Raw genomic sequence first — 26,555 nt, forward strand, 5'->3', positions numbered from 1 at the left:
ATTTTTACTGTACAACATCAATTTAGAGTAAACTTTTGTTTTAGATAAATATTGAAATATATTTTGAATTAGTTAAATGTCAGAATAAAGAGAGACAGAGCTGTCTATTTTTTATCACTTTCATTAAATTTAGGAGTACATGTACACTAAGTTTGTTGTTAATTAACAAGAAACTCCAGACGATTCCATTCTGAGCTGAAGAAGCTTCTGATAGGTTAGTAGAGTCCATGTGAGTAAATTGGTGGCACACCTGTGGATGCATATAAGGCAAAACACAGAGCCTGTTTCTTTGACATGGGAAAATCCAGAGATGTCAACCAAAACACCAGGAAAAGAACTGTGGAGCTCCATAAGTGTGGCTCAATTTGAATACAATTTGGTGCCATTTGCAATTAAAAAACACAGACAGTTTCTCTCTTTACTCTTAAAGTTAACAAATATGTTTTTATATTTATCAATCTAAAAAAATAAACATTTAGTCTGATTTGATGTTACAATTAAAAAAGTGTTTGTGTTTTGATCTGAAGAGTTTGTAAATATCTGGTTTCAACTGTATATTTGATGATTGTCAGCACAAAGAGGGAGAGAGAGGAGCAGAGATTGAGATGGAGAATGAGGACAGAACAGAGATGAACAAGAGCAGGTGAGACACACATGTTAGTCAAATGGTTGCTTACTAAAAGTATCACCGTATAGGTACTCATGTATCTCGTACCTAGTGTTTCTTTTTAGGTTTGCTATTTTTCAAATTCTATATTTATTAAGTTCTGCAGGCTTGTTTGCACAACAAGGCTAAATAATTATATAAACTTTTCTCAATCTAAATATTGTACTTTGGTAGAATTAAATAAATAAGTGTAGTGCAGGTCTATGATGATTTTTAGTGCTACTATCATCTAGTTCTGATTCTGGTTATGTCTTGGTTAAGTCCTCAGTAATCCTGCTTTTGAACTGTTGTAGTCCTGTTTTAATTCTGGATCAGTTCTGGGTCTGGTTGAATTGGGGTTTAGTCCCTGTGTCTTGATACAGCCCCGACTTCGTTCTGTCTTGCCGCTCAATTAAAAAACTAGTTTAAGGTGTCCTGCATGTGTGATATATATATTTCCCTATATGAAGTCATTCTTTTTTGAACAAAACTCAAAACAGAGCCTATTAATCTTTCAGTCATTTCTACCCCCCCCCCCCCCCCCCTCAAAAAAAAAAAAAAATCCCACATGCATACTACCCTTTAGGGCTAAGCCCCGGGTGTTTCAAATGTCTGGCTCCTCCTCTGGTAATGACACTGATATATTCACGAGATAATCCTTGCATTCGTGTATAGATCCTGTTTCCTAAATCGAGCGAGTCCAGAATATCTATGTGAGACATTCTTGCAGGTTGAATATTAACGACCCTCGTGCGCATCTATACATCGAACCGGGGCATGTGTGAACGACGTGAATGTTAATGCGCGCTTGTGGGGACCAAGTATTAGCAGTGGATTACAGGTGACTAGCAGGCTTTTGAGTCTCCTCCCTGTGATACCCTTTGAATGTGTTCACTCCCTTTGAAGTGATGTCAGTTTTAAAATATCTCAGCCCTTTTATGTTTAACCATGGGTGTTTGCGTTCAAGAATTCTTTCTCTTTTTTCTTCTTATTCCCCCCTTTTTTTTCTTTTTTTTTTTGAGAAAGGAGATGAAAGCATCACAACAGTCAGCATCCATCAAAGAGCGCAAAAGTCTGGGAAAAGTCCCGCACATAACGAAGCATGACTTGTTAAAACAGAACGTGAGGCTGTTGTTGTGTCTGCGCTGGGTGATTGGGGCGCAGCAGCGGGTTAAAGAGTTGAATGACAGGCGGATCCTGACGGAGCGCGCTCCGCCGCTGAATTTGATCGACTGATTGTGTGCCTTGCAGCAGTAATGAGCTTTACAGTATGTGCGTAATGTGCCAGGAGCTGATTCGTATGCTGGATGAGCTAGCTAATTGTTCTCAGCGCACATTCCACGGGTCTCATGGCTCCTCTGATTTGGATTCATTTAGCCTTTATTTTACCTCATTATACAGCTCTTTGTTATCGCCAGGTTGTATGAGAGGTATTCTGTATTGTTGAAACTGACTCTAGTAATTTCATTTTAAAAATCCACTGCTCAACCCTGCGCCGCTCCTCGTAAATACAAAACGGAGTAGGAAGGTGCAAATTTAAACTGAAAGGTGAAACATATTGAGGGGGTTTTGCTGTAACATGAGCTCAATACAAACAAAAACATCTCCTCGTCGCTCCTCTTGTCATGTCATTTTATTGCTTTCGCCAAAAAGCTGCAGAATCTTTTAATAATTCTTCACCGCCACAGCAAAAGGCAGACCTCCCCAACTGAACTTGCCACTGAACCGTGGCTCCATCAACCTTGTGCACAAACCAAATGTGAGGAACAGTTGTGAGGGCTTTTTAAAGAAATTCTGGGAGTAGAGCTGGCTCAGAGCAAAGAACAGTAAGGCTAGGAAGAGGATGCGGAGCTCCAGTTTGGTATGTTTGTAAGCCGAAGGATAAGAATGTTCTCTGATGCTGATCCTGTGGTTGCTCTGGATCCCAAACAACAGCAGAGAGAACTGACAAAACCGAGTATTTACACTGGCATTCCAGTGGCAGTCGCTTGTCTGAAAAACAAACAGTACCCTATGCATAGGCCTCATCTTCCTGGAAAACACACTACTGCCAGTGTTTTCTGTGTCTGGCAAAAAAAAAATTCTATCAAACGCTATTTTTCTGGGCATGAAAGCTCCAACAGTCTGTTCTGCTGCATTAGCGGTATGGTCGCACCTTTGATGTTAAAGTTTGCATTTAAATTTGAGAGAAAGGAAACTCCTGACGAGTGATTCATGACTGCTGGGGAGTTTCCACCGCGTTGACTGTGCCATCAGCCCACGGAAACACTTTCTATAAAGACTTTCACTGAATGTTTTTCCTGTTAATCATCATATTTGATTCATCTTCATCCCGTTCGGTGTGACTGTGTGAGAGAAAGTGTATTTGAGCTTGGCATCCACTATCGTGTGGGCAATAGACCCCTGAGGGTAGTACCCCATAAAGGCAGTAATAGTGCTAAGCATGCAGATAGAGGCCTGATTTAGACTGAAAGGCATCTCTAATCTTATGAGTGTCAGCGGTGTTGTGTCATAGATTAGCCAAATGGTTGTCTTTATTTCTTCAGTGATCATCGTGTCTTCCACGTTCGACGCATCTTCTGGCAAGGACTACTGTGCAACAGCTCACATTTTATTGCTATTATTATCAGCAGCAGCAGCGATATCCACTGGATTGCTGATATTATATGTTATAAACCTTTTTGTGACAGAACTATGATATTGGTGTTATTGTTATGAACTGTGGAAGGATGCATAATAAGCACCGATCGCTAAAACAAGCAAGACAGCAAGAAATATTCAGTATGTTTCACAGAGCCACTCTGTGCTTTAAAGAAAGAAAAACAAACATGAAACCTAGAATTAAAAGCAAGAACAAATTACAAGAAAAAAGCTGAAATAAGACCAAGATTTTTTTTTTAGAAACAATTTTTAAAAAGATAATTTTTTAGAAACAATTTTAAAAAAGACTCTTCTTTTTTTTTAAAGTGGAAAAATACATTATAAAGCCTGGCATTTCAATAGTTTTCAATTACTGATGACATTTATTTAAATAATTAAAATTGTTTAAAAAAAACTGGAAAGTGTTTGCAGCATCTCTGTGATCAAATTAAATGAAACCTAAAATTTTAACAACGTAAGCTATTTCCAGTTTACCTGCTAGTCTCTGCATTGTGTGAACCACTTAACCATTTTGATGTAACCTTCAGGTATATTTGTATGAAACTCACATATTTTACAGGCATATTTTGCCAACATTAGTTTGTTACATCATTTTGATGCACATACTGGTGGATTAACCATTAGAAAAACATTACAAGTACTGTCAATTTTGTACAACTGTGGCACCCACCCTACATTTGGTGGCTGAGCACTGTGTAGAATTATATACTTCTAGTTTTGTTTCTAGTTAGGAGCCTTTTTTGTTTAATCCACTGCATTTGTTAAGTAGCTGCAGTTAAAGTTCCTCACCATGCTAAAAGAAAAAATATTAAAATGTTAGTTATAAATGTTTATATTTGCCCTGGTGATTCTTACTCGAGTTTCCATTGCACAAGCTACAACTACAAGATTGACATATTTCACCTTCAAGTTCTTTTGGCAAACATCTTTTTTTTTTTAGCACATCCAGTAAATACGAAGCAACATTAGCATTTTTTGTGTTGTGTTTTTTAGGTGACCTGATGAATATTCAGTCTGGCTTTACTGTAGCTCTGTACTTGTCTCCACAAACTCCTTAGGGAAATATCAGCTCGTTTGCTGCTCCATACTGTGTTCACCCGTTAGTTTCTAACTTTGTCTGCCACTTGTTTGTTACCGGGCAGGTCATGTACAATATGGTTTTACAGCTTTTTTCTTTTCTTTTCTGTAACTGAAAACTGAAAACAGCTGCCTGCTGCAGCTGAATATGAAACTGCCAGAGCAGCAGCAGTGAAGTGAAACAGTAGAGTTGGGCAGCAAGTTGTAAGCAATGAACTGAAAGGCAATATAAAGCTCCGTAAAGCTGAGTGCTGCTGCAGCGTCTGCCGCTAATTCTCTGTCTGTTCCCTACAAGGAACCAGTTTCTTGCCATTATAAGAATATTGATTACAGCTGCTTTAAGCAACAATCTAAATGCATGCTCGTACCCCGCTGCGCACCACATGATCAACTGCATCATTTATTTAATTTATCAGTAAAAAATTAAAGTTACAAGCAGTTGAACTGGTGGTAGATATACTCCTATTAGCTAGGATGTTTTTAAAATAAATTTATATCATTATAAGAACAAGTATGGTTCTGTAATGAATTCAATTCATTTCAAAAGTGATCAATACATTGAAGTCGTGTCTGGTGTATACATATTTTTAAAAAATCCAAATAAGCTAGGACATTACAAGCTTTGGTCTTCTTCATCTGAGGTGATTAGTGTGTTTGCCGGCTTTAAGGTGCAGACACTGTGTTATATGGCTGTGCAGATGCAATAAGCTCCTGTGAATTTGTGAGTCTGCTGGAGTCTGGTTTGTTTGGCGCGCACTTGGTTGTGAGGAGTCTTTGATGTTGTGCTGAAAGATCTGACGCTCTGATCTGAAGCTTGACAGAGATGGCATTACGTGAGACTGCGTCAGAAAATTTAGCATGTACAATGAAATGTTTCTGCTCGCGTCCACACAACATCATAGCCGCATGTTCCTCCACTGTCCTGCGTGTCCTGCTCTCAGAACAGACTCATTCCCATTAGAATAAGCTTCAAACATTCCCTTTAAATTGACAGTACAATTCATACTAATGCTGTTGGCGCTGTGGCCGCGCAGTGTATTCCCAAAGTAGTTACAGAGGTGTCTGAGCTGTTTCTGAGAAAGATGTGGAAAAGCCATTACAACTTAAACTGTGTAAATTGCCGCAACCAAATGTGACCACCGCAAGTCATGTGGGTGGTACGCTAACAACGGAGTCAAGCTTGCCCGAAACACAAAGACAGACAAACATGGCTGTGCATATAAATGTGTGTATGCTGCTGCATTATAGTGTTCATTTGTTTATGCTGGGTGCCAGTGGGGGCAAGCAAAGATTAAAGTGGTAACTTTAACCTACAGAAGACGGAGTCAGTGTTGACAAAAAAAATTGAGAGAACAGGAGCAAAAGGGAATGCGGCGAAAAAGCAGCAAGGCAGCAGAGGGTACAAGGGTTTAGAAACTCTTTGATTGATCATAAAGGTGCTGATATTCCCCTAACAAGCCAAGCAAACCGAGTCTCTGAAGAATTTCTTTTCAAAACGATGACCAACAGTTGTTAACCCACAGATACACAAACGATTCACATACCGTACAGACAGCTTCAGACAGCTTCACTTTGGGAACTGGTTAGAAAAGTTTATTTCCCTCGAAGCCAGCAGGTCTCTGCACAGTACGGAGCCCGTTTTATTGCTGACAGCTTCACAGCAGTCTAGCTTTAAAGGGTCAGTTTAGCAGGTTATTTGTGATTTCACACAATTACAGTAGACGTTATTGGTATTTTATTTTACAGAGAAAATAAAAAAAATAATAACACCTGTCGGCGGCAGTTTTGCCGGAAGTTTCTAAAACAAGAAACATTTTAACGTCAACTTTTCCAGCCCACTGCCTCTGGTAATTGCATTAATATTGGATTCATCAAGTTGCACGTCTCACAAATTATCTTTAATACCAGCATTCTGCATGATTGCAGAAAGGCAGGTGTCCTTCATCTAGCAAGGCGGATTGGAAGGGCTTAGAAGGTGGATTAAAGGTTCGATTGATGCGGGAGACGAGAGTTTGCATCTGATCAGGGATATTATTTTTTTTATCACAGTCTTTTGTAGTTTCCTGTTCTAAAGCACGCATCAGTTTTCCTTGCTATAGCTGAGATATTTAGTCAAAGTTTTTTTTTATTAGAACGTCAAAAGTTAAAACAAAAGAACTAGATCTAAAAATAAAAATAAACCCTGGAATATTAGACCCTGACAACAAGTAAATGAAACTGACAAATGTTTTTTTCTGGTTTGTTTGAACCATCTTTTTAAGGTTGCTTTCCCTTTGGAAAGAGAAAAAAGAATTAATTGACATCGTTATCATATAAGCTGTGGGTGCAAGAAAATAACTCCTTTTTACGTGAGGGCACACAGAAGCTGCGGAAGATGACCACATTTGTTGATTGCAATCATGCTTGGAGCAACTGGGCTCAACCTCACAGCGCAGTCTATATGTAGTCGCTGTGTCTTTTTATTTGTAGAAATTTTCTCAGCAGGTTGTATGAGACAGTACGTAGCTGTAGAAGAAGGAAGTCAAACAAATGAACCTGTGCGAGTTTGTTTGCTTCTGACTCACTCCTAGATATGTTCTCCCTTTGATCACATGGATTTCAGCTTGTTTCCCTCCCACATCCAACAAACATACAATCACGGGGATCGGAGACCAAATTGCCTGTTGGTATGAATGCGAATGTGGACCCAAGCGAGCCTCACAGTCACTGAGGCTAATTGGAATCCAAATTTAGAAAAATAACCTGCGTTTTACCCACAGTACTCGTAGTCATGGTTATACCTCCATGGGGAAAAGTTTGAATGTAGACACCATCCAGACTCATAGCGGTGCTCCTTTTTCTTTCTTTCTTTTTGCCTGATGTGTGTTAAGTTTGTGTGAGTGCCCCTGGCCTGTCATTGCGGCACATCAGCAGTAGTAACAGGTGGTCCCCGTGGAGGGCAGACTGACAGGTAGATAATGATCAAAGAGGCCGTTTCCTGTGTTTCATGTCGGACTCAGAGAGAGACACATCTGTACTGCCAGTGCCTCTGCTTTTCTAATGGGCTCGGGTTGCAGAAAGCTCATCTCACACACATGTGCATGACTGCATGTACGAGCACAAACTTTAGTCATTTTGAGACCCCTCGCATTAACAGCTACTAACACATTTCTCAGATCTCCCCCGTGCCACACTCCCTCCCTTTTAATAAATCGCTGAACTCTTGCCGCCTGCACGCTGACTCTCCGTCATCTCAAACTGTCACCTGAACTGTATCACACATCCATAAAATATTAACCTCAAGGGAAAACACAGGCAAAAAAACCCCCACCTTGTCGTTCTCCCGTTTGACCCACCTCCCCCCTCCTCCGCAAGTAAGCAGTACTATCTCTCAGACTCAGGTGCCCGGCCACTCACGGATATCTTACCCTCAATCTTGTGTCCACAGTCGCCACTGGCTGCGTGGACGAGTTTGTACTCTCCTCTGCTCTGTTCAGCCTGCCAGTTTCTGTTTAATCAATTCAGATTGTATTTGAAGGAGGCCAAATCTCATCTCAGGTTCGGATGTTGTTGGAAATGAAGTGCATCCTGGACGATGGGTGTAAAAACAGCTTCACTTTATCTGGTAGATTAAAACTTCAGGGTCACGGTAATCTGTCTTAATGAAACTGTCAAGTAATCCGAGAATCTGTAAACTCCACGTGTCACGTCGGCATCCTGGGAACCCTTTCGTGCGTACGTGTATATTTTAGCTGACTGAATTTAAACGTGATTTTTAAATTGCTGATTGGCAGACCAGAGGGTTATGTGATTGCTTTGAGAGGTAGATTAACTAGCAATTAACCAATGTTAAGGTAATTGCGTAGCCAATCAAATAAAACTCAAAGCAGGTACGGGGGAAGCATGAGGCGCTGATTTAATCATCTATAAGCACTACTTCTCTATGCGCTCTTAGGTTTGATCTGTTGGCACTCTTAATATTCGAGGATTTATTTTGAAATTTCATTTCTGCAAGCAGTTTTATTTATTTGCAGCATTCACACCTTTGTACCAGCGGCCTCAGCAGTGGTCTATCAGGATCCAGCAAGCCTTTCACTGATGCGGATGTCATTTTAAATCAGCTTTTACAAATGATGATTCACTCAAACCTCAGCTTGAACCTTTCCCTCGCACAAAATGGTACAAAAGATCTTTTCATGGATCTCAGATTGCATGCTTCTCTGGAACCAAAATTCTCTTAAACCTTATCAAACGCTATATCAAACATACATTTAAAAAGTAGGTCGCGCAGTTGTCGCACACGTGCTCTATTTTATTCTGTTATTAGGAATCATATAAACCAATTTAAGCCCTGTTGACCCAGTTTTCTTTAAAATATCCCTTAAATAGTTGCAAGGTCACAGATTGTCTGATAGGATTACACATAATATGTGATGCATAGAAGCATGTTCCAACAGTTTCTTAGAGTTGTAATATATTTACAGTGTGTTAATTCTTTTTAGGACTGCAGAAATTAAGTTTGAGGTTTAATAAATGACTTATTGCATAAATGCAAGATGGAAATTGAAAGAGCAACTCTTTTTTTGCCTGTTTCACTTGTGCTGACTGTATATTATTGTAGGGTTTTATAATATAAAGCACCTTAAGGTGACTTATTGTGATTTGGCACTATATAAAAAAATGAATATATGCTAAGCTGTATTATCTGTTGGAAACACATTGTTAACGTAGCTCTAAACTGTCAAATTCTGGGCTTCTTCTAGATTCAGTTCACACATTTCCCTGAAATTCAGTCTGACATATAGTCTTTAGTCAGGCAGAAAAATTGGAATCCCCATTAAGAGTGTTTTGCTGTACAGGACAAGTTTTAATTCACTCTCCCAACAGTGGGATAGTGGGATTTAAGAGGTTAGGTAGTTCAAACATCAAACATGATTTGATCATTGGCCAGCCACGGATCTGGTTGATCTCCTTCCGTTACAGTGGATATTTTCCAGAGTTAAAAATTGTATACACAAAACCCAAGTTCCCAAGATGTACTGGAGCGCGTTCAAAACAAATTATTTGTGGTTTATATTTGATCTTAGTTCTCTCCCTTTCTTCAAAATGATTTATTATCATCGCTGATGTAGCTGCATAATGCATCTGACAGATTGTGCAATAATACAGTACCATACAAGTTCATTATAGCTCGTGCGCCGTGAAATGCATCTTGTGTAAGTCTCGGTCACGTTTGTGTCGGGCTTAATAAAGTTTGGAAGCGTTTCACATGATGCAATGGATGTGTAATGACCTAGAGTGCAATGCACATGGAGGAAAAAAAGGGTAATGTTGAAAACCTCAAAAGTTAAGTTTGAGATTATGAAGCAGTTTTTGCAGACAGATAAAAAGAGGGCATCACGGAAGAATGGAAACTGAGGTTTTTATTCCATTAACCGTAGCACGATGCTAACTCACGAAGCACATCTGAAGCTGTGTTTACATTTACCTAAAGCTGCATTCAGTCGCAGGCTGTCTGCCTCTTCTAAAAAGGGCTTGTCAACAAACACCAGTGAACTCGAGGCTGACCCTTTTTTGCACAACCCAAAGCTGGCAGCTGATCCCTCTGAAAACCGACTGAATCTCTGAAAGGGGAGCAAGAGATGCATAGCTGGCAAGCATGGAAAGCTTCAAATGATTGATAGCCATTTGTTTTGCCTGCTTAATACAACATAAACTCTCCAGCGATTCATCACCGGAGTGAGGGGTTTTTCACGGTGCCTCTGCAAAGCCCACTAAAAATAATTCATTTTCTGCGTGCTACGAGCCAGGCGCTAATGTTAAATATTCATGCGGGTCCAGTCTAAATGATGTGGCCATTGGCACACAGTTAGAGCACACTCTGTGGAAGGGAGGAAATGTCAAGCTGTGAATAAATGAAAGCAGTGAAGCCGTATATTACCCTGCCATTGTGAATTTACTATAGTTGCCATTTTGTCCAGCCACTTCAAATGGATCTCTTTTATAATCAATACACTCAGTAAAACATCGAACATATTGCCACGTTGGCAAAAATCTCGGCTCGCTGTGTTTGCCCATCCTTTATTCAGTGTTTGTATTTGTTTCCTAATTTGTGCCTCATGAATGTTAACCGAGGGCTTTGTGCTGTTCCTCTTGTAGCAGTGTTCAGTACCGGCAACTAAGCCGACTCTCCTCAAGGATGTCGATGCACTTTGAGCCCATCTTGTCACATTAATCAATATAGCTTGTGCTTATGCAGCTGTTGTGTATCGACTGCCACATCAGTCAGCTGCATTCGTTTTTGAGATGTTTTCACTGCAAGCTGATATGAGAAGATGTTGTCATGGTTGCACAGAAATTGTTTTGAAACGCTATAGGTCATCTTCTGCCATGATATCAGTAAGCACAGTGGAGGGAAAGGGCAAAATATAATAGAACTTACTGGGTTGAATATCCATTTAGAGAAACTCAAATAGAGAGCATAATGTCCGCTGTGCATCATTTGGATGGAATAGGAAATGCTAAATGGCCTCATATTGACAGACACACTCTCCCTGTATTCATTTTTATCACGTGCACACACATTCGCACGTGCGCGCGCCACTCACATCCACGCACACGTTTCTTTTCTGCACTCTCTGACTAATGAGGCCTGGGGCTGGAGATGGTTCCATCAAGGAACTTCCCCCTCTCTTTCTCCTCTCTCTCTCTCGTTCTCAAACACGCACCTGATTGATAGCAGTGATTTGACTGAGAAAAGGGAAATGGGAAATTGAAAAATGGTGGGAGAAGATTGGAAACAACGTGCTGATTATAAACTCTGTGAGGAAACAAAAGGCTTTCCCTCTGCCTTTTCTCTTAGCTCTGAGGTAGCAGGTGTGTGTCTGACAGGTGCCTGATTGAGGCGCACAAAAGACATTACAACTGCAAACAAATGGACGTATTTAGCGTCCCCGGATGCAGTTAACGTTTTGGGCTGATAGAAGTGATTATGAGTATATGAGCACACGCAGCCGGGGAATGGGCCCAGGTGTTTGGGTGAGTGGAGCAAGAAGGCAGCCATGTTATTGTTGTGATGATAATAATCCATCTATACAATTAATGGTATGCCATCACCAAGGTCATCAGCCTTTGGAGATGTATTTAATATGTCTCACATTGTAATAATAGAGCCTTTCTGCGCTGGCGACACATACACAGGAGGTGTAAGACCGCACAGATTTATCATCATGAGAAAAAAAGAAAAGAAGCGTGAGTGAAAAAGTGAGAACAACAGACGCTGTGTTCCAAATTCGCTGATTTACAAAATAACCTCAGTTACCTCAATGCCATCGCCATTTATTCTGGTCTTTTTATGTTTATGCTCTTTTGTTTCATGATCAAAAAACCCCCAAAACCACAAAAAAACCCAGCACTTTCACAACAGTGGCATAAATTAGCCACTGCCTCCTTTTGGAAAGCCTTTGTGTATTCCATAAATAAGGGAGCATCTTGGCTGAAGCCCCGGTGGTTTAATATTCTCTGAGAGCTTCCAGACAGTGAGTGGTGGTGCAGCAGCTGTCTCTTGACCCTGCCGGACCCCCACTTACCCCTCTGACCAGCTCCTTTCCACTGGGCAGGCTGTGGCGATGACAAGCCTGTCAGAAGCTTCTCCTAATGTCCTAATTACCCCTCACACACACATACACGCAGGCGTGCTTGCACAGATGTACACACATTCCTAGTGAGTAAGCAAATATGCTGGCAGACAAGCTAAAAAGGACGCACTCACGTTCTCACCGTTTCCTGCTTGAGTATTGCTCATGTGAATTTTCCTTGCAAGAGACCGCACATTAGGTGAGGCATTACAGTGTAACCAGAATAGCAGTGGTTCTTCCCCATAAACAGTTCTTGGAGTCTTGATCTGAAACATTTCTTGTTTCTTTTTTTTTTTTTATCTGGGCACAATCAGAGCGTCGGTTTCTCTACTGTGATAACAAACGTGGCACTCCTGCTGCAACTTTCTTTTAAAAACTGACACCAGGCTGAAAAGAGGTTTCAAAGTGCCTGCTGCCTCTGAGCAGAAAAAAAAGACACCAAAAAGTTGCAGCATCACCCGAAATAGACAACGTGAATGAGATGTGATGTGTCACTTTGCCAGAGGTTAAGCTTTGCTTCGGCTTAGAACACGAGTCTCTTCTCTGGTGCATGGTTTTGGGTGCAGAGCGTAGTGCTGCTGCCGCTGCTGCACTTAAGTCTGTGCTCAGTCAACTAGTCTTGTTAACATAACAGAGTGGATCATTGTGCCTGGTAGGAAAAAAAAGGAAATCATTGTACCTCCCAGCAAAAGCAGTTGCTAAGTGATTCATAGACCCGGATAGTTACTGCATTTGTCACAATCAGCATGACTTAATCGTGTGCTGCTATACCGTTCTCCCTTCCTCATATTGTGCTGATTTGCAATATATCTTTTGAAAAAGTGTTGTTTTGTAATTCTTGTCGGATCACCTTTAGTTTGACAGATCTAAAGCAACCACTGTCTCTTTTATTTTGCTTTTATTTTTGCCACTTTTCTTGGTAACAGGGATTGTGTGGTGCCTATCATGTGAGACCGTGTGGAAGAGCAGCCTGGCATCCACACTCATCAGAAATTTGTTAGCAGCTTTTTTTTAAACACACGCACACACCCCACCCCCTTGTTTTTTTCTTTATGACACGACTGTAAGACACGAACACTACCGGAGCTGTGCGGAGCTGTCATGAAAGCGGTTGGCTGCTGTTTGCAATTTTTTTTCTCTTTTTTTCTGTCAGCCGCAGAGACATTTTCATGTGTATTGTGAACGACAGCACCCAGTCAGGTACACCGATGATATTATTCACCTTTTATGCTTTCAAAGGCGTTTCTAACACTGACATGTCTTAATTTGAAAATTGCATTCACAAGAACACGCATCTCTGGGAATTTCTGTGCAATTGCAGATGCCCATAGCACTTCACTGAGGGGGGACAGGGCACCGAATTCAATATAGCTACTTTTTTCTTTTTTTATCTGACAGCATTTCTGAAGGATTACCCTTTAATCTCCCAACGCAGAGACTCGCGTCAGCTACATGTGTCTTGCTGGCGCTGCTCACACAATCAAGCAATAGATTGGACCTTTACAAAGCATATCCCATTAACACAGAGCAATTACCCACTTCTGTGGGGATATTTGCAAAATCTCCTTTTTGTTGCGGTTTATCAAGCAGAAACATGCTTTGCATCTCCTGTAAGCCTAGCTGATTATAATGTCTCAATTGACTCAGGGGAAATTTAATCTGAATATTCCTGGCCGTGTTTACAGGTGAGCATTTTCTGATATTTCACTGACTGTTTGGGCTGGATTAAGTAGTACCGGAGAGGTGATGATAAAAGAAGTGGGTCAAGTACATAAATGAAATGCAACTTAATTAGTTCTGCCATTTTACAGAGTAGAAAATAGCTCTTTTTTTTTGTATAACAAGAGCACACAATCTTGAGAGGTCCACTCAGAAGCTTTTTGTAGAGATTTAGGCCATATTATTCAGTCTTAATTGGCGGATGACGTTGGCTCCATTGTCGTAGAGATTAAGCTGCTCGGTAGCTGTTATGATTTCAGCCACGTCAACTTTTAAGTCATCTGCTTGACTAAATGTTATGTAATCCCAACTCAGGTCTGTCTGCTTTTTTTTTAAAAAGGTTTTTAGGAGTCAATTAATGGCTATTTTCATGACACATTAAGCAGTGAGTAAGCCTAATATTATTTCCTTAGGCTCATAGACTTTTTAGTCTTTGTGTTTTGCAACAACCCATAACTCAAAGAAGTATTTCATAATTTGCAAGGTTGATTTATGCCAAAGGGATGACTCACTTTCCACCCCAAATGGGAAAATAAATCCTTTGTTTTGGTAGATAAGAAAGGTCTCCCACCTGAGAGCTGTTGGCACTGAACTTTTGTCTGAGCACCCACAGACTGTAACTACAGATGGGCTTAGCCACTTTTCACAATGTAGCTGCAAACATTTTTATTTATTTTATTTTTTTTTATTTTTGAGAAGTGATCATAGTTTGGATGAGAGGGTAAAATGCTGAGACAGCAGCTAATGCTTGTTTAATGAGGTATATCCATATATACTGCTTGGGTGCATCCCACAGTCAGTATCTGCTAATTTATGCTAAGTAATATACAAATAAAAAGTTAAAGACAAGCAGGAGCGCTTTGTTGGTGCTAACGACACAGCAGGCCATAATAATTGAACTAAAACTCCAACCCCACAGGCATGACAGAGAGGTGGCTCTGTCATGCCAAGCTGCTAATAATGGATAGCATTATAGCTTAATGTAGCTTAAATAGGTGGGCTGTTAAAACAGTTATACACTATTGGAGATAAATTATCTGAATTTCAGGAGCAGGACCGCGCCTCCAAACACGCCCCTTCTGGATCTTATCTATATATGATGACCCAGTTCTACAAGCTGTTCGTTCCCGCTTTCATGCCCCATCCTCCCTCCCCTTTTTTCAATTCTTTCACTTATTCACTTCTTATTAGTACATGAGGATCTGCCAGGCCTGGCAGCTGCATTGAGAAAATGACAACATGGGCCCAGCTAGTGAATTGTCATGATGTAAAATATTAGCTTTGGGGATTAAAACTGCACTTTTTGTACTGGTTTGAAAGCTGCTATAAAAAAAACCCTGATCACTTATCATTTTAACTCGCGAGTCTTCGGGGCCTGACTCACCTTTGAACCCTGCATCAAGTGGCCATCAGAGGAACTGCTGCCTTGACATTTGAGTCTTCATTTTTCAGCCCTGGAGTTGCTATATGTATGCACACTATTAGGCCAATAGGCTACCTACAGTACAAACCTGGAATGTCTGCGAATTTGTTTTGCTGTTGATAAATGAATAGATAGGCTTTCAGCTAAAGCATGGAGCGTGCTCAGATGTCATGAAGACGCCTCCAACCATTTCATCTGCAGTTCACAGAAAAAATAAATGGCATATCTGCGGAAACTGAACAAATTGTTTAATAGGGATTTCAAACTAGTTACAACTGATAAGAAAGACTAGAGTAAAGTGTTAGAGACTGGTTTTTGATCTTATTTGTGAGGAAAGCAGAGTTTCTTTCATCAGTTTGCTTTGTGAAAATTCTGACCTCAAGAGTCGCCTGTGTTTATTGGGTCCACTCTGCAGGAGTCCGCTTCTCCATCCGATTTCCTTGAAGAGAAAAAGTTTGAAGCCCACCTCTGATCCTACTAATTAAATGAAAACACAGTGGGCTACCCACAGTAAGACAGCATTACTCCACACACACATGCACTGTCGCAAAGGTAACCAGTGTGGGTGTCTCTATGGGGAACTACACCAAGCTCCAACATCCCACTCTGTTGTGTCCTCTTATGCAGTGCGATCACACACTAGGTTGACATGCAACACGCTGCAGATCATGAGCATAAATAAGCAAGGGATGTTTTACCTGAAAGGAAGAACATTAATTCAAAGGCATCACTCTAGTACTGAGAAGAAATGTTGCCTCATTAGTGTTACCCCACTGCTTTTACCGAGCAGTAGGAAGAGAGAGAGAGAGGCTATGTGCCACTCTTGCCACACAGACATCTTGTCTCCGGAGATCTTAGTTTGCCTCAGTGACTAAAAAACAGCGTGCATTATTATGGATTCACTGGGGTGGCAATGGGTTGAACGTAGACCCCTGAATACTGGTGCACTTAGAGCCTCACTTCGTATAGAAAACATACTGCAGTGCAAGAGTCTGCCCTTTCAAATGCTCACAATGAGCCGGTTTCCAGCAGGAAATGTAGCATCAATGTAGGTGGAGAGTGTGAAATGCTCCACTTTTGTGTTTCTGAACATAATGTTGCTCATTGTGCAGAACGGGAAGATGCGATTTGGATGAAAAGGAAAAGAGGTGAGGCGACAAGGACAGACATTATTTGGAGGACGGTTAGCCTGCCTGCTCTCATCCAGTGTGATTGACATATTGGTGCAATGGGTGCACTCGCACGAATGCCATCACATGCATTTCCCCAGAAATCTGTCTATCAGCACTGTCTAAGCAGAGCGACAGCCATGACATCTAATCACAGGCGAGCTGGCACCTCATAACTTCTACCTAATGTGCTGCAGGTACAGAGGAGAGAAGGGGAGCGCTGCACGACAGCACCCCCGCCACCAAAACACTATTTATAGCCCCTTCAGAGGCCACCAGCAGGAAGTGGATCATACTGAAGGGTTAGGGAAGGTGTCACTACACTATATCACAAGTCTCTGTGTTTAGATATAGGTCTCTCTTGACAAGATTAAACACCGAGATGCCCCGCTATCAGGCCGACGCATTTTTCTGGGTTATAGTCCTGACAAAGTATTGCAGCAAAACGAGGGCAGATATGGTACACATACAAGATGATAATGAGTCATTTACATAATGTTGCTACAACATTATAATTACCTGGCAATTAAAGCAGCTCAAAAGCCTCATTATGGACTGTCCTGAGGGCTGGTTGGACTGGGATACATGCAGCGTGCTCATTCAAGCTCAAGTCTATCAACGCCTATTATTCGTGAGTTCTTTTTTTTTTTTTTTTACATCAACTGCCCAGAAGCCTCATTCTGGTGAATTATCACATATAAGCAAGTTTTGGCTGACACGCTGTGTTTTAGATGAAGCAAAGCTTTAAGTTAGTGAGATATCGTTGCGGGCTCCTGGACAACGTTCAAAATTTGTTTCCCATCATGTGTGATTTGTCACTCACATTTTTGTGTCCCGAGGGACTTGCTGACACGTCGAAAATGCACAAAGGAGCCATAACAAGGACATGTGTCATACCTTACACCCTTATTAAGCCAGCAATGACAAGTTAGACAGGCAGTCACTTCACCATACTGTACAGCACGCTTGGCACTGAAGCTCCCATTGCTCACAGCCAGAGTAAAGAAGCACCAAAGTCTGTGTGAAATGTCAATATAATAAAAGATGGTGCGAAATATAAAAATGTAGATGTGCAGCAAGGGGGCAAGAGATTTGTGTGTGTGTGCATGTGTGTGTGTCAGAGTTGTTTATGAATAGCAGACAATGAATGATGGAAGCTCTCCCGAGGGTACAGGCCCTGAGCAATGCTGCAGGGACTTGGGAACGCGCCAGTCTCCCATGCCCTGTGAGATGCCAGTTTGGGTGGGCACCGTTCCGAATGGGTGCTCTCTTCTCCAGGATACACGGCGGGTCCCAGGGGAGCGTCTCCAGGCAGTGGCTGCTCCACAGTGGGGCTGGCTGGAATCTCAATCAGGGACACAAGGGGTAGAAAACAAAGTCCAAATATTCCCTCTGTACCTCTATATTGATGTAACATCGGAAAATAGATGAAGGCAGGAAAATGGCTCATTACGTCGGAATCGCACACACCTGTGTTGTAAAAATGACTCATTATGACGGCTTTTGTATTTGTCTTAATTGGTGGAAAATTACACAAATAGCATATGGAGCTTGAATTTAATGAATTTCAACAAGCCTATTTAAAAATTATGAATATGCTTTTTGTTACCAGTGGAATATAGCTCCCTGCTTACATCCTGTCTGCTCACAACTTGTCTGTTTTTTTTTTCTCCTCTTTTCTCTCCTGCTCTCCTTCTCACCTGTGCTGCAACAGGAGCTGCTGAAACCCTGACAGGTAATCTTTCTTTTTGCTACCTGCTGTTCATTTGGAAGTGCTTGCTTCTGTCTGTGTCTGTTGATTGGCTGTCCATTGCGGTTTGTTCATCTGTGCATATTTACATGAATGGCTGGTTATGTTCATAACGTTTCTTTTCAGGAAGGAGGAGATAGCCGTCGGCTCACAGCTCTGATCCTCTGTTTTTATTTGTAATTCTCAAATCAACATTTCACCACATGTAATGGCTGATTTCGATTTCTTTTCAAGCCACTTGGTTTCCTCTTCAATTTGTCTGTAGTTTTGACACATTCCTGCTCCTAACTATAGAAGTTTTGCTAATCTCCTCCCATTCTGTAGCCTCTCCAAAAGTAGAATCTCAGCAGTAAAAGTGTGAGGAATGAATTTAACAATGTGTTTTTCTCTCTTTCCGAGCTGTAAACAGCAGTATTTTCACATAATTTCCATCCTGTAATAAACTAAATCAGTGCTACTTCCCAGGCTAAGAGCCGTAATTACCTAGTTTGAGGGGTGAGGCTATGAAAAAAAAGACCTGTCACGACAGAATATCCACTAAGGTTATTTTCCCAAGCTGCTCCTTTATCAGAGGATAAGTGTTGCAAGTAAACAGTCAAAAAGAGTTAATATGGAATGAAGCATGATATTATAATATTAGTGCCTAAACTTAACCGAATTACTAGTTAACTTATTACTAGTACTAGTACTGGGTTGGCCCACCTTTTGGCTCCAGAACTGCTTTAATAGCATCGTTTGAACAAGGTGCTGGAACAATTCTCAGAGATTTTGGTGAATATCGTCATCGTCTGTTACACAGTTGTTGCAGATTTGTTGGCTGGACAGCAAAAATAATCAGTTAGGCTGTTCCATTAAAATGGTAATCAATTGATGGTGGACCAAAGTGTACCCAGAAAATATCCCTGACATCATTAAACCAACACCAGCAGCCTGAACTGTTGATCCAAGACATGATGGGCCCATTTCAATTTCTGACCCTACCATCATAATGTCACAGTAAAAACAAAGACTCATCAGACCAAGCAGTGTTCTTTAATTTTGGTGAATGCATACAAACTGATAGGAGTCTGGTCTTCTGCTGCTGCAGCCCATCTGGTTCAAGGTTCAATGTTCAGTCAGTGATCAGTGCTGAGTGTTGTGCATTCAGAGATGCTTCTCTGCATAGACATGTAAACCCTAGAAATCTCTGTGACATTGTGGTTTTTAACCTCCTAAGACCCGAACTCTTTCATGGCATACATTTTTAATTTCTCTTTGGTATTTGGCTTTATAGTGTTTGATAGGACACTATAAAGTTACAATCGAGTAATGATGTGCAAAACTCTTTATTTGGTGTCTGAACACAGCAGCATTTTGCCTGAGTACAAAAACAAAATGAGAAACAACAATTGTGCCCCTTTGAACAATATGGCTCATTTGAAAGCCATTTGAAAGAGCAAAATTTAGTATTGTGGTCTAGACAACCCAAAATGTGTTGTGGACGCCGGTCCTAGGAGGTTAAAATACTCAGGCCAGCATATCTGGCACCAACGATTATACCACATTCAAAGTCACTTGAATTGCCTAACTGTATCGAGTTCCTTCCATGTGATTGGATGGTTATGTGGTGTCATTAAAGAGCAGTTGAACAGGTGTACCTAGTGAAGTAGCTTGTGAGTGTAGTATATGGTGTTTAACCTTTCATGGACCAATACAAAAACAAACAGTGAACACAGTGAGCGTGCAGACCTAGTGAGAATCATTCAAAGGGATTTCTCATATCTTTGCAGTTTTATTTACTTAAAACTCATCTCTAAAGAGCTGCTACCGCTGATGAGTGTGATTTATAAACCCGCTGGAGTCTTTCGTTTCTGTGAGAAAAACAACACTGTAATATTTTAGTTGATAAAAGATGCTTTTTCAGGAAGGACATCCTTTTTTCTAGTTGTGTTGCAGCATCATTATACAAACGGGCACCCTTAGCTTCTAAGAGAGCTTATATTTAGTTAGAAAAAAAACGATGGTCAAATTAGGGGGTACGAATTATTTTTTTGAAGCTTTTCCATGCAGGTCTAGGAGAAATGGCACAGCGCTAATTATACCCTGAGACACAGGCCTTCTTTCTTGTGAACATCCTTAAAACAGCATTTCATCATGAGGATCAGGATTTAATGACTGAGAGGGATAAAGTGCAAAAAGGCAGCATCAGAGAAAGAGAGGGAGAAACTTTTATTGTTAATGACTGTCTATAGTCCTGGTTGTTCCTTGAAAGGACATGACTGCTGCAGACAGCGGTGACTCAAGGGAGAGGAATTGGGGGCTGGCTATCCTGCTTTTTGCTGCCCCTTTCATGTCTTTTGATGTGAAAACAAGAGAGAAAAGTTCAAAGAAAGCGCGAGCTCCATTCAAAAGGTGCCTGTCTCCGAACTTCTGATGGAAGAGCCGACCCCCTAATATTTCCTGATTTCGTCAACTTTTGTAAAAATTGGTCAGGTTTGTGCCGTTTTGCATTTTGAGTACGGCTGATGAACCGAGACTCCGCGCCAGACACTTCATGCCAGATTGTACATCCCCTTGGAGAGCACACAGACTTTTGAAGGTCTGTATTTCCCTCTGACTGTTTCATTCAGTATGTTGTGATGCAGGAACAGGAGGGCAGCCATGTGTAGAGATACAGGCACTTTACTCTCCCAGACAGCTGCTGGAATGAGTGTGAATTTATCAGCCAGTCATCTGTGCCATGCCTCTGCCCACTCCCCCCTACATCCCCACCCACCACCCAGAATTAATGACTGCCTTTCCTCATTTGCACCCAATCATGACTAGGATGCCGAGGCAATTGAAAATGTTTACTTCAATTGCGAAAACCCTCCATGTTCCACAAAGTGGCCTGTTTTTACTTTGATGGGATTGCTAATCACAGCGACGATATTTATGTGTGTTTTGAATTGGAGATGAGCCTAGGCTAGGATATTGGAGGGGGACCAACCTTGCTTGGGGCTGCTAAACCTTATGGAGAATTTATCTTTTGCGTTCCCTTTCTCTCAGCCCAACAGATTGGGAGCTGAATAACCTTGCTTTGAGGCTGCTGCTCTATGTTGCTGTTGTGACTGCCAAATATATTACTTTTACAGCAATGAAATAAAATAGACATCAAAACACTACACTTTGCTTTTGCCTAAAAACACTATTATGTAGTGTACAGAGGAGCTGCACTGTATTGTTTTCTTTATACTATACTAGAATGCATCCACATTTTAAATCTTCACGTGAGGTCATTTTTGATTTGATGCTCACCATTATCTTGTTTTATTCTATTATTTTAGATGGTAAACAACTAGTGTAGCTAGAAAGTGCCTCTTTCTTCTTATCACTGATTCAGTCGTTCTCATACACCATATTGCTAATGGGTCAGGAGCAAATTATGTGACACTGGAGACTTTAAAAGCTGTGATTAAAGTCTGATATAGGTTTTTTTGTAGACTAATAACATTCTGTGAAACCCATGAGACCAGAATACTGACTTTAAACTAATGCAGCTCATCAGAACAAACCCTGAATTGCCGTCATATTGAATTTTTCCTTCACCTCACAATGAGCCCTGTTTCCTTGAAATTACTTCCTTATTCAAGTAAACTGCACTCTCAAGGGAGGCATCTCCTGGATTCAAATACGTTTGTAGTCAAGTCAACATATCTTTGCCATTTATGTTTTTGTTTTCTTCCCTTTTTCAGGCAACAAATCACATTAGATGGTTGGAACCAACCCTCAGAAACTGAGGAGAAGCTGACATGAGCTCCAGCTTCTTCTTTGAGTAATATTTGTGCCTAATCTAATCTGAAAAGTTAACTTAAAAGAAAAAAGGAGTAGAAATGTCTAAAGGTTACAAGCTGGGGTTAAAGTGGGATTTCACAGGTGTAGCAGTGCAGCTTGGAGAAAAGAAGAATTCAAATAGTCACACTTTTTGTATGCTCTGTGACCAGCTAACCTGTGTTGTAACACCTCACAGCTCGTTATTCTACTGAATGCAGTGTTAAGGTTCAAAATTGAGGAAGGAGAGTACAAACCACCCTTGGTCCAGAGGATCTTGGTCCAACAATGATTTTAATGAACACACGTGTGGGAAGACACTCTGTACGCAGACAGCCAGTAGTCCTCGACTTAATCAAAGCATAAACAGATATTTTATAGCATCAGGGTTTGATTTACTGACGCCCCTTCATGCGTCACAGATACATTTTATACATAGATCAGATCAACACCAACAATGGCTTTTCACCCAGAAGATCATCTTCTATTTTCATGGCTGGTACTTTCCGTTCTTGTCTTAAAGTAAATTGTTCCTCTTTCTTGTCGAGACATAACTAATCTCTCCTCTAAATAAATCTAACTAATGTGTGTGTATGTGTTGACCTCACATGCTCTTTGTGTCACCTCTTCACCTCCAACCTGCTGTGTCTCGTCCTCAAATGCTCTTTCTCAATTCACCTGTTGCACTTCTGACCTTTCACTAGACCAGAAGCTCACTGAGACTATGTGTATGTCTTCTACTAAATAAATGTTTTAACCAAGAACCTCTACTAAAACCTTAATATAAAATGATCTGATATATAAGTGTTTTGTAAGCATGTACTGCAATTCCTTCTATGGCTCCAAGTCACTTGCACAATAGATTGTCCGAACATCGCGCCGAACAAAGCTTCCGACCCCCAATTAATTGACCGAGCTCCAACTCTTTAATAAGCACAGATATGCATTGTGTATAAAATAGTCATAACTGCTTAAGGCCTTCTTAAAGCTATCTGTTACATTGTTAAAGCCTCGTCTTAGCCTGCTGCTCAAAATAACTATCTGCTTTCACTTCTGCATACAACTTCCTGTCAGCCTGCAACTCAGTCTTTCTGAAAGAGACACTGTTTAACCCCTGAATGCAATATAAACTCCAGATTATATTATTAATGCAATGGTAATGATGACAATTATTTAACAATAGCAGTAAAATAATTTCCCTGCTCCACAGCAGCAACTTATAAGTAGGGCTTACACAAACCTTATGGCTAGATTTCCAATCCCTAGATGCTATACAGCTATTATAGGTAGAATTTGGTGAGTGAATCTAATCCGCATTATTGCCTTAAATGTAAACTAATTGCTACCCTGTATGTAACCAGTCCATTACTGAAGACTTTATCACAATACTGTAAGCTAACCAGGTTAGCCTGCACTAAACTGCCTAGTTTTTAACGCAGTGTTTGAATAACACAGACAAACTATACTTCAAGATATTTCACTAAAACATAATTCAGCAACACACCTTGTGTAGATCCAGTTTATGATTTTAAAAACTCTGCAATGAATTAGGACATTATATGCAAGCTTAACATTGCCAGTGTGTAACATTTCACTTGCTAAGCTGTGCTTACCTTTGAAAATAGTCTCCCGTCTTCTCCTTTCCTCCCCTTCTTACATCTTTATCCATCTCTCTGTGTCACATATTGACATGTTTCCTCACGATTTTACATTTAACTCACAGACACATTTTGTCAGACTGCACAAAATAGTTTGTATGTTCTTTGAGCTGTTTCTAAAGGCACGTTTGAAATTACATAGCACATAAAAACAATGATCCTCCTCAGTAGTTAACCAGATCCTTGAAGTTTTGCGACCGCCACTTTGCATCTGCACCATTAACACATTAAAAGGTACACGTATGTCCATGATGTCGCTGGAAGCAACGCCAGGCTGCAGCACATGAGAAATGAACTCTTGATTCTTCCGACACATGATCCCCTGGTTACAACTCTTCAACATGGTTTTGGTTCATATGTGAGGATGAGGATCAGATTATGCTACTTTTCAGCCTGTTTTTAAACTCGTGCTGTTACGCTATCACAAAAAAAGACTGTTTAATTCTGTGTTTAACCATAAAGCCTGGCTAGCATACCAGTAATGCCCTTGCAGTTAGCTACAATGATAAATCCATTCCTGTCTTTCTGGCTGTCACATAATTTTTCTCCTTAGGTTAACTTTTACAAGGTTTTTATCATTCAATCATCTATCATTGCTTGTATTAGAAATGTAATAAAAGTTCAACATTTGTGGCAGGGGGTTGGGCAGGAGTGTGGAAGGTATTGTCACACTGGTATACAGCCTGCTATAAGCAAGCCAGGGATTTTTGTAAGTTTGGCCTACGTTTCAGAACCGTTACACCTCCGTGAACTCGCTTGTCAGGTATTTTGTTGAAGAGAAAATAGGTTTGCGTTCAATTGTAAAGGGGAATATAGTGTAGCTGTTTGAACTTATATTTTAGGGAGCAGGATTGTCACAATATATAGTGTTTATTGATTAATTCACAGTTAACCGTTACACAGTTTTTTCAGGTACCTGGTAGATTGTGGTGATTCCTCTATGGATTCAGCCTGTGGCAGTGTGCACTATTTTGCACTGACTTTAGTCACAGTGTAGGTGGGATCCACACTTTTCTGATCTGCATGTGCACTATCCACTCATTATTTGCTGTGGCTTGTTTTTACACAAGGGAAACTAAAGGTCTAATATATATGTTACATTAAAACATAGATCTCATTTCCATTTTTATATGCATTACAATCCATCAGTCAGAGGTAATGTGCTGAAAAAGATGGGGCTTCAAACCTTTTTTTGCATTTTCTCATGTACTCTCTCGTTTACACATTCAGTCATTGTTGTCCTATCTGAGCAGTTATTCTTGGACGTATTCTTAGTCCATGCCTGTTCAGCAGTATTACATGAAATTGTCCTCAACCACATTAGCATGTAGTAAATATTACCTATTTACGATAAACCTTTAATTGACTGTATTGTGTACTTGTTGGACATAATCTGTGGCTGTTTTTACCTATTACCTTCCTTTTGTCCTGAGCCTGAGACCCGGCAGCAGAGTGGAATGAAATGGGTAGTTCATTGCATCAGACAGGTCTGAGGAGCTTTTCTCCACAGGAGGTTAATTTCTTATTGCTTGCCGCATTCACAGAGTTCATTTTGAATCATGTTAGTTTGCCTGTCTATTCCCATTATCACTATCTGAAAATGCAGGCGTTTTTTCCCCCCCTCCACTTTGTAAATGTCAGAATGCAATAGAGGTGTCTGACAACTCGGGCATGCAAATGTGCTTTTGATGTTTTCTTGGGGCTGTGGCTTAGAGTGTTGTTCCTCCGCTGGTGTGAATCTGAAGCATTAAAACGTATTCTCCATTCTTCTTACGCTTTTTTGGCTCCTGCCGGATAAATATAGCACAAGGTGACTTTTGATTCTCTTCCTCTTTCTCTCCAAAGACAGGGGAAACAAAGCAAGGCTTTTTGTGTGTGGGGGGTTTGGTGTGAGGTGTAAGTTACGATGACAAGGTCCAGGGTCTGTCAGTGGCAACAATGCCAGTGTACAGAGAGTGACTCAGATGCTTACAGCACTTTTATTCCTAGAGATACAGAACAGAACCGCTGAGCACACTGAGCACACATTGGTCACATGGAACCTCAGATGGAGGGCTCTGATAAAGCTTAACCATATACAGCATCCAACTCGGCTCATCTCTCCTCTCTCTGTTCTCTCGTGCTCTGTTTAACTCCCCCTCTCTTCTTCACCTCCTCCACCCCACCCATATCTACTACTTGCCACTTTCTTACACTCGTTCTTTGTCTCTTTTTCTTCCTACCCTCTCCTCACTCCCTACCTTCGTGGGCAGCAGAGCTTACAGCCCATCTGGCACTGACTCATAGGGCCCACTCTGAGCTGGGGGAGATCAATAGTGACAAACACTGCACATGGCTCTTATATTAAAAGGATTAGACATGGCTGCAAACAGACAATCTACACGGCCTATTCACGTATCTTTGCACTGTGCGTGTGTTGACATGCAGTCCCTGTTGTTAGAAACATAAATATTTAAGATACTTTAAATATCCAGACAGAGATGCTTGTTCCACATTTCAAATGTATTTTTTGCTTCTGTGTTTTCCGCCTGCGTTGTGAAGTCGAAGGTCAGAATCTGGCAACTGACAACGTGACGGTGATTGAGGGGGAAACGGCCACCATCAGCTGCAGAGTGAGGAACAACGATGACTCCGTCATCCAGCTGCTCAACCCCAACAGACAGACCATTTACTTCAAAGACGTTAGACGTAAGTGCCAGTGTGTCTTGCACACACACACACACACATACAGACAGACACACACACACACACACACAAGATGTCTTTCTGCTGTGAGTCGTCATCATTCTTCCTTTTTTGAAGAAAAGCATTTGTCAGTTAGCGCCTGTATTGTGTTTGTAAGCATGAAAGCTTGAAATGCAAACTTGTGGTCCTTGTTTGCACCAAGGACCATGAGTGCAAACAATTGATGGAAATAGAAGAAATCCAATTTCTTTTAATCCTGAGTACCAGATACCAAGAATATTTGTACTGTCAGTTTTAGAGAATCTTTTTTTTTATGTTTATGACTTTTATACAGTAGTTTGGCACTGGTAAGATAAGCCTGG

General features: G+C 40.8%; 1 protein-coding gene across 5 annotated transcripts in view; it reads left to right on the forward strand.

Annotated features, from left to right (window-relative positions):
- The window catches only part of cadm1b (cell adhesion molecule 1b), a 171,354-nt gene that overhangs the window by 93,947 nt on the left and 50,852 nt on the right, over positions 1-26,555 (forward strand). For 3 of the 5 annotated variants that reach the window (XM_026191509.2, XM_026191510.2, XM_026191511.2), the window contains exons 2-3: positions 18,026-18,046; positions 26,050-26,196. In XM_026191509.2, the coding sequence (XP_026047294.1) occupies positions 18,026-18,046; positions 26,050-26,196 (168 nt within the window). The remainder of the gene's footprint in view (positions 1-18,025; positions 18,047-26,049; positions 26,197-26,555) is intronic. The other 2 variants (XM_080288866.1, XM_080288867.1) reach the window with 1 other exon arrangement.

This window comes from Astatotilapia calliptera, chromosome 14, assembly GCF_964374335.1.
Source record: "Astatotilapia calliptera chromosome 14, fAstCal68.1, whole genome shotgun sequence".
NCBI lineage: Eukaryota > Metazoa > Chordata > Actinopteri > Cichliformes > Cichlidae > Astatotilapia > Astatotilapia calliptera.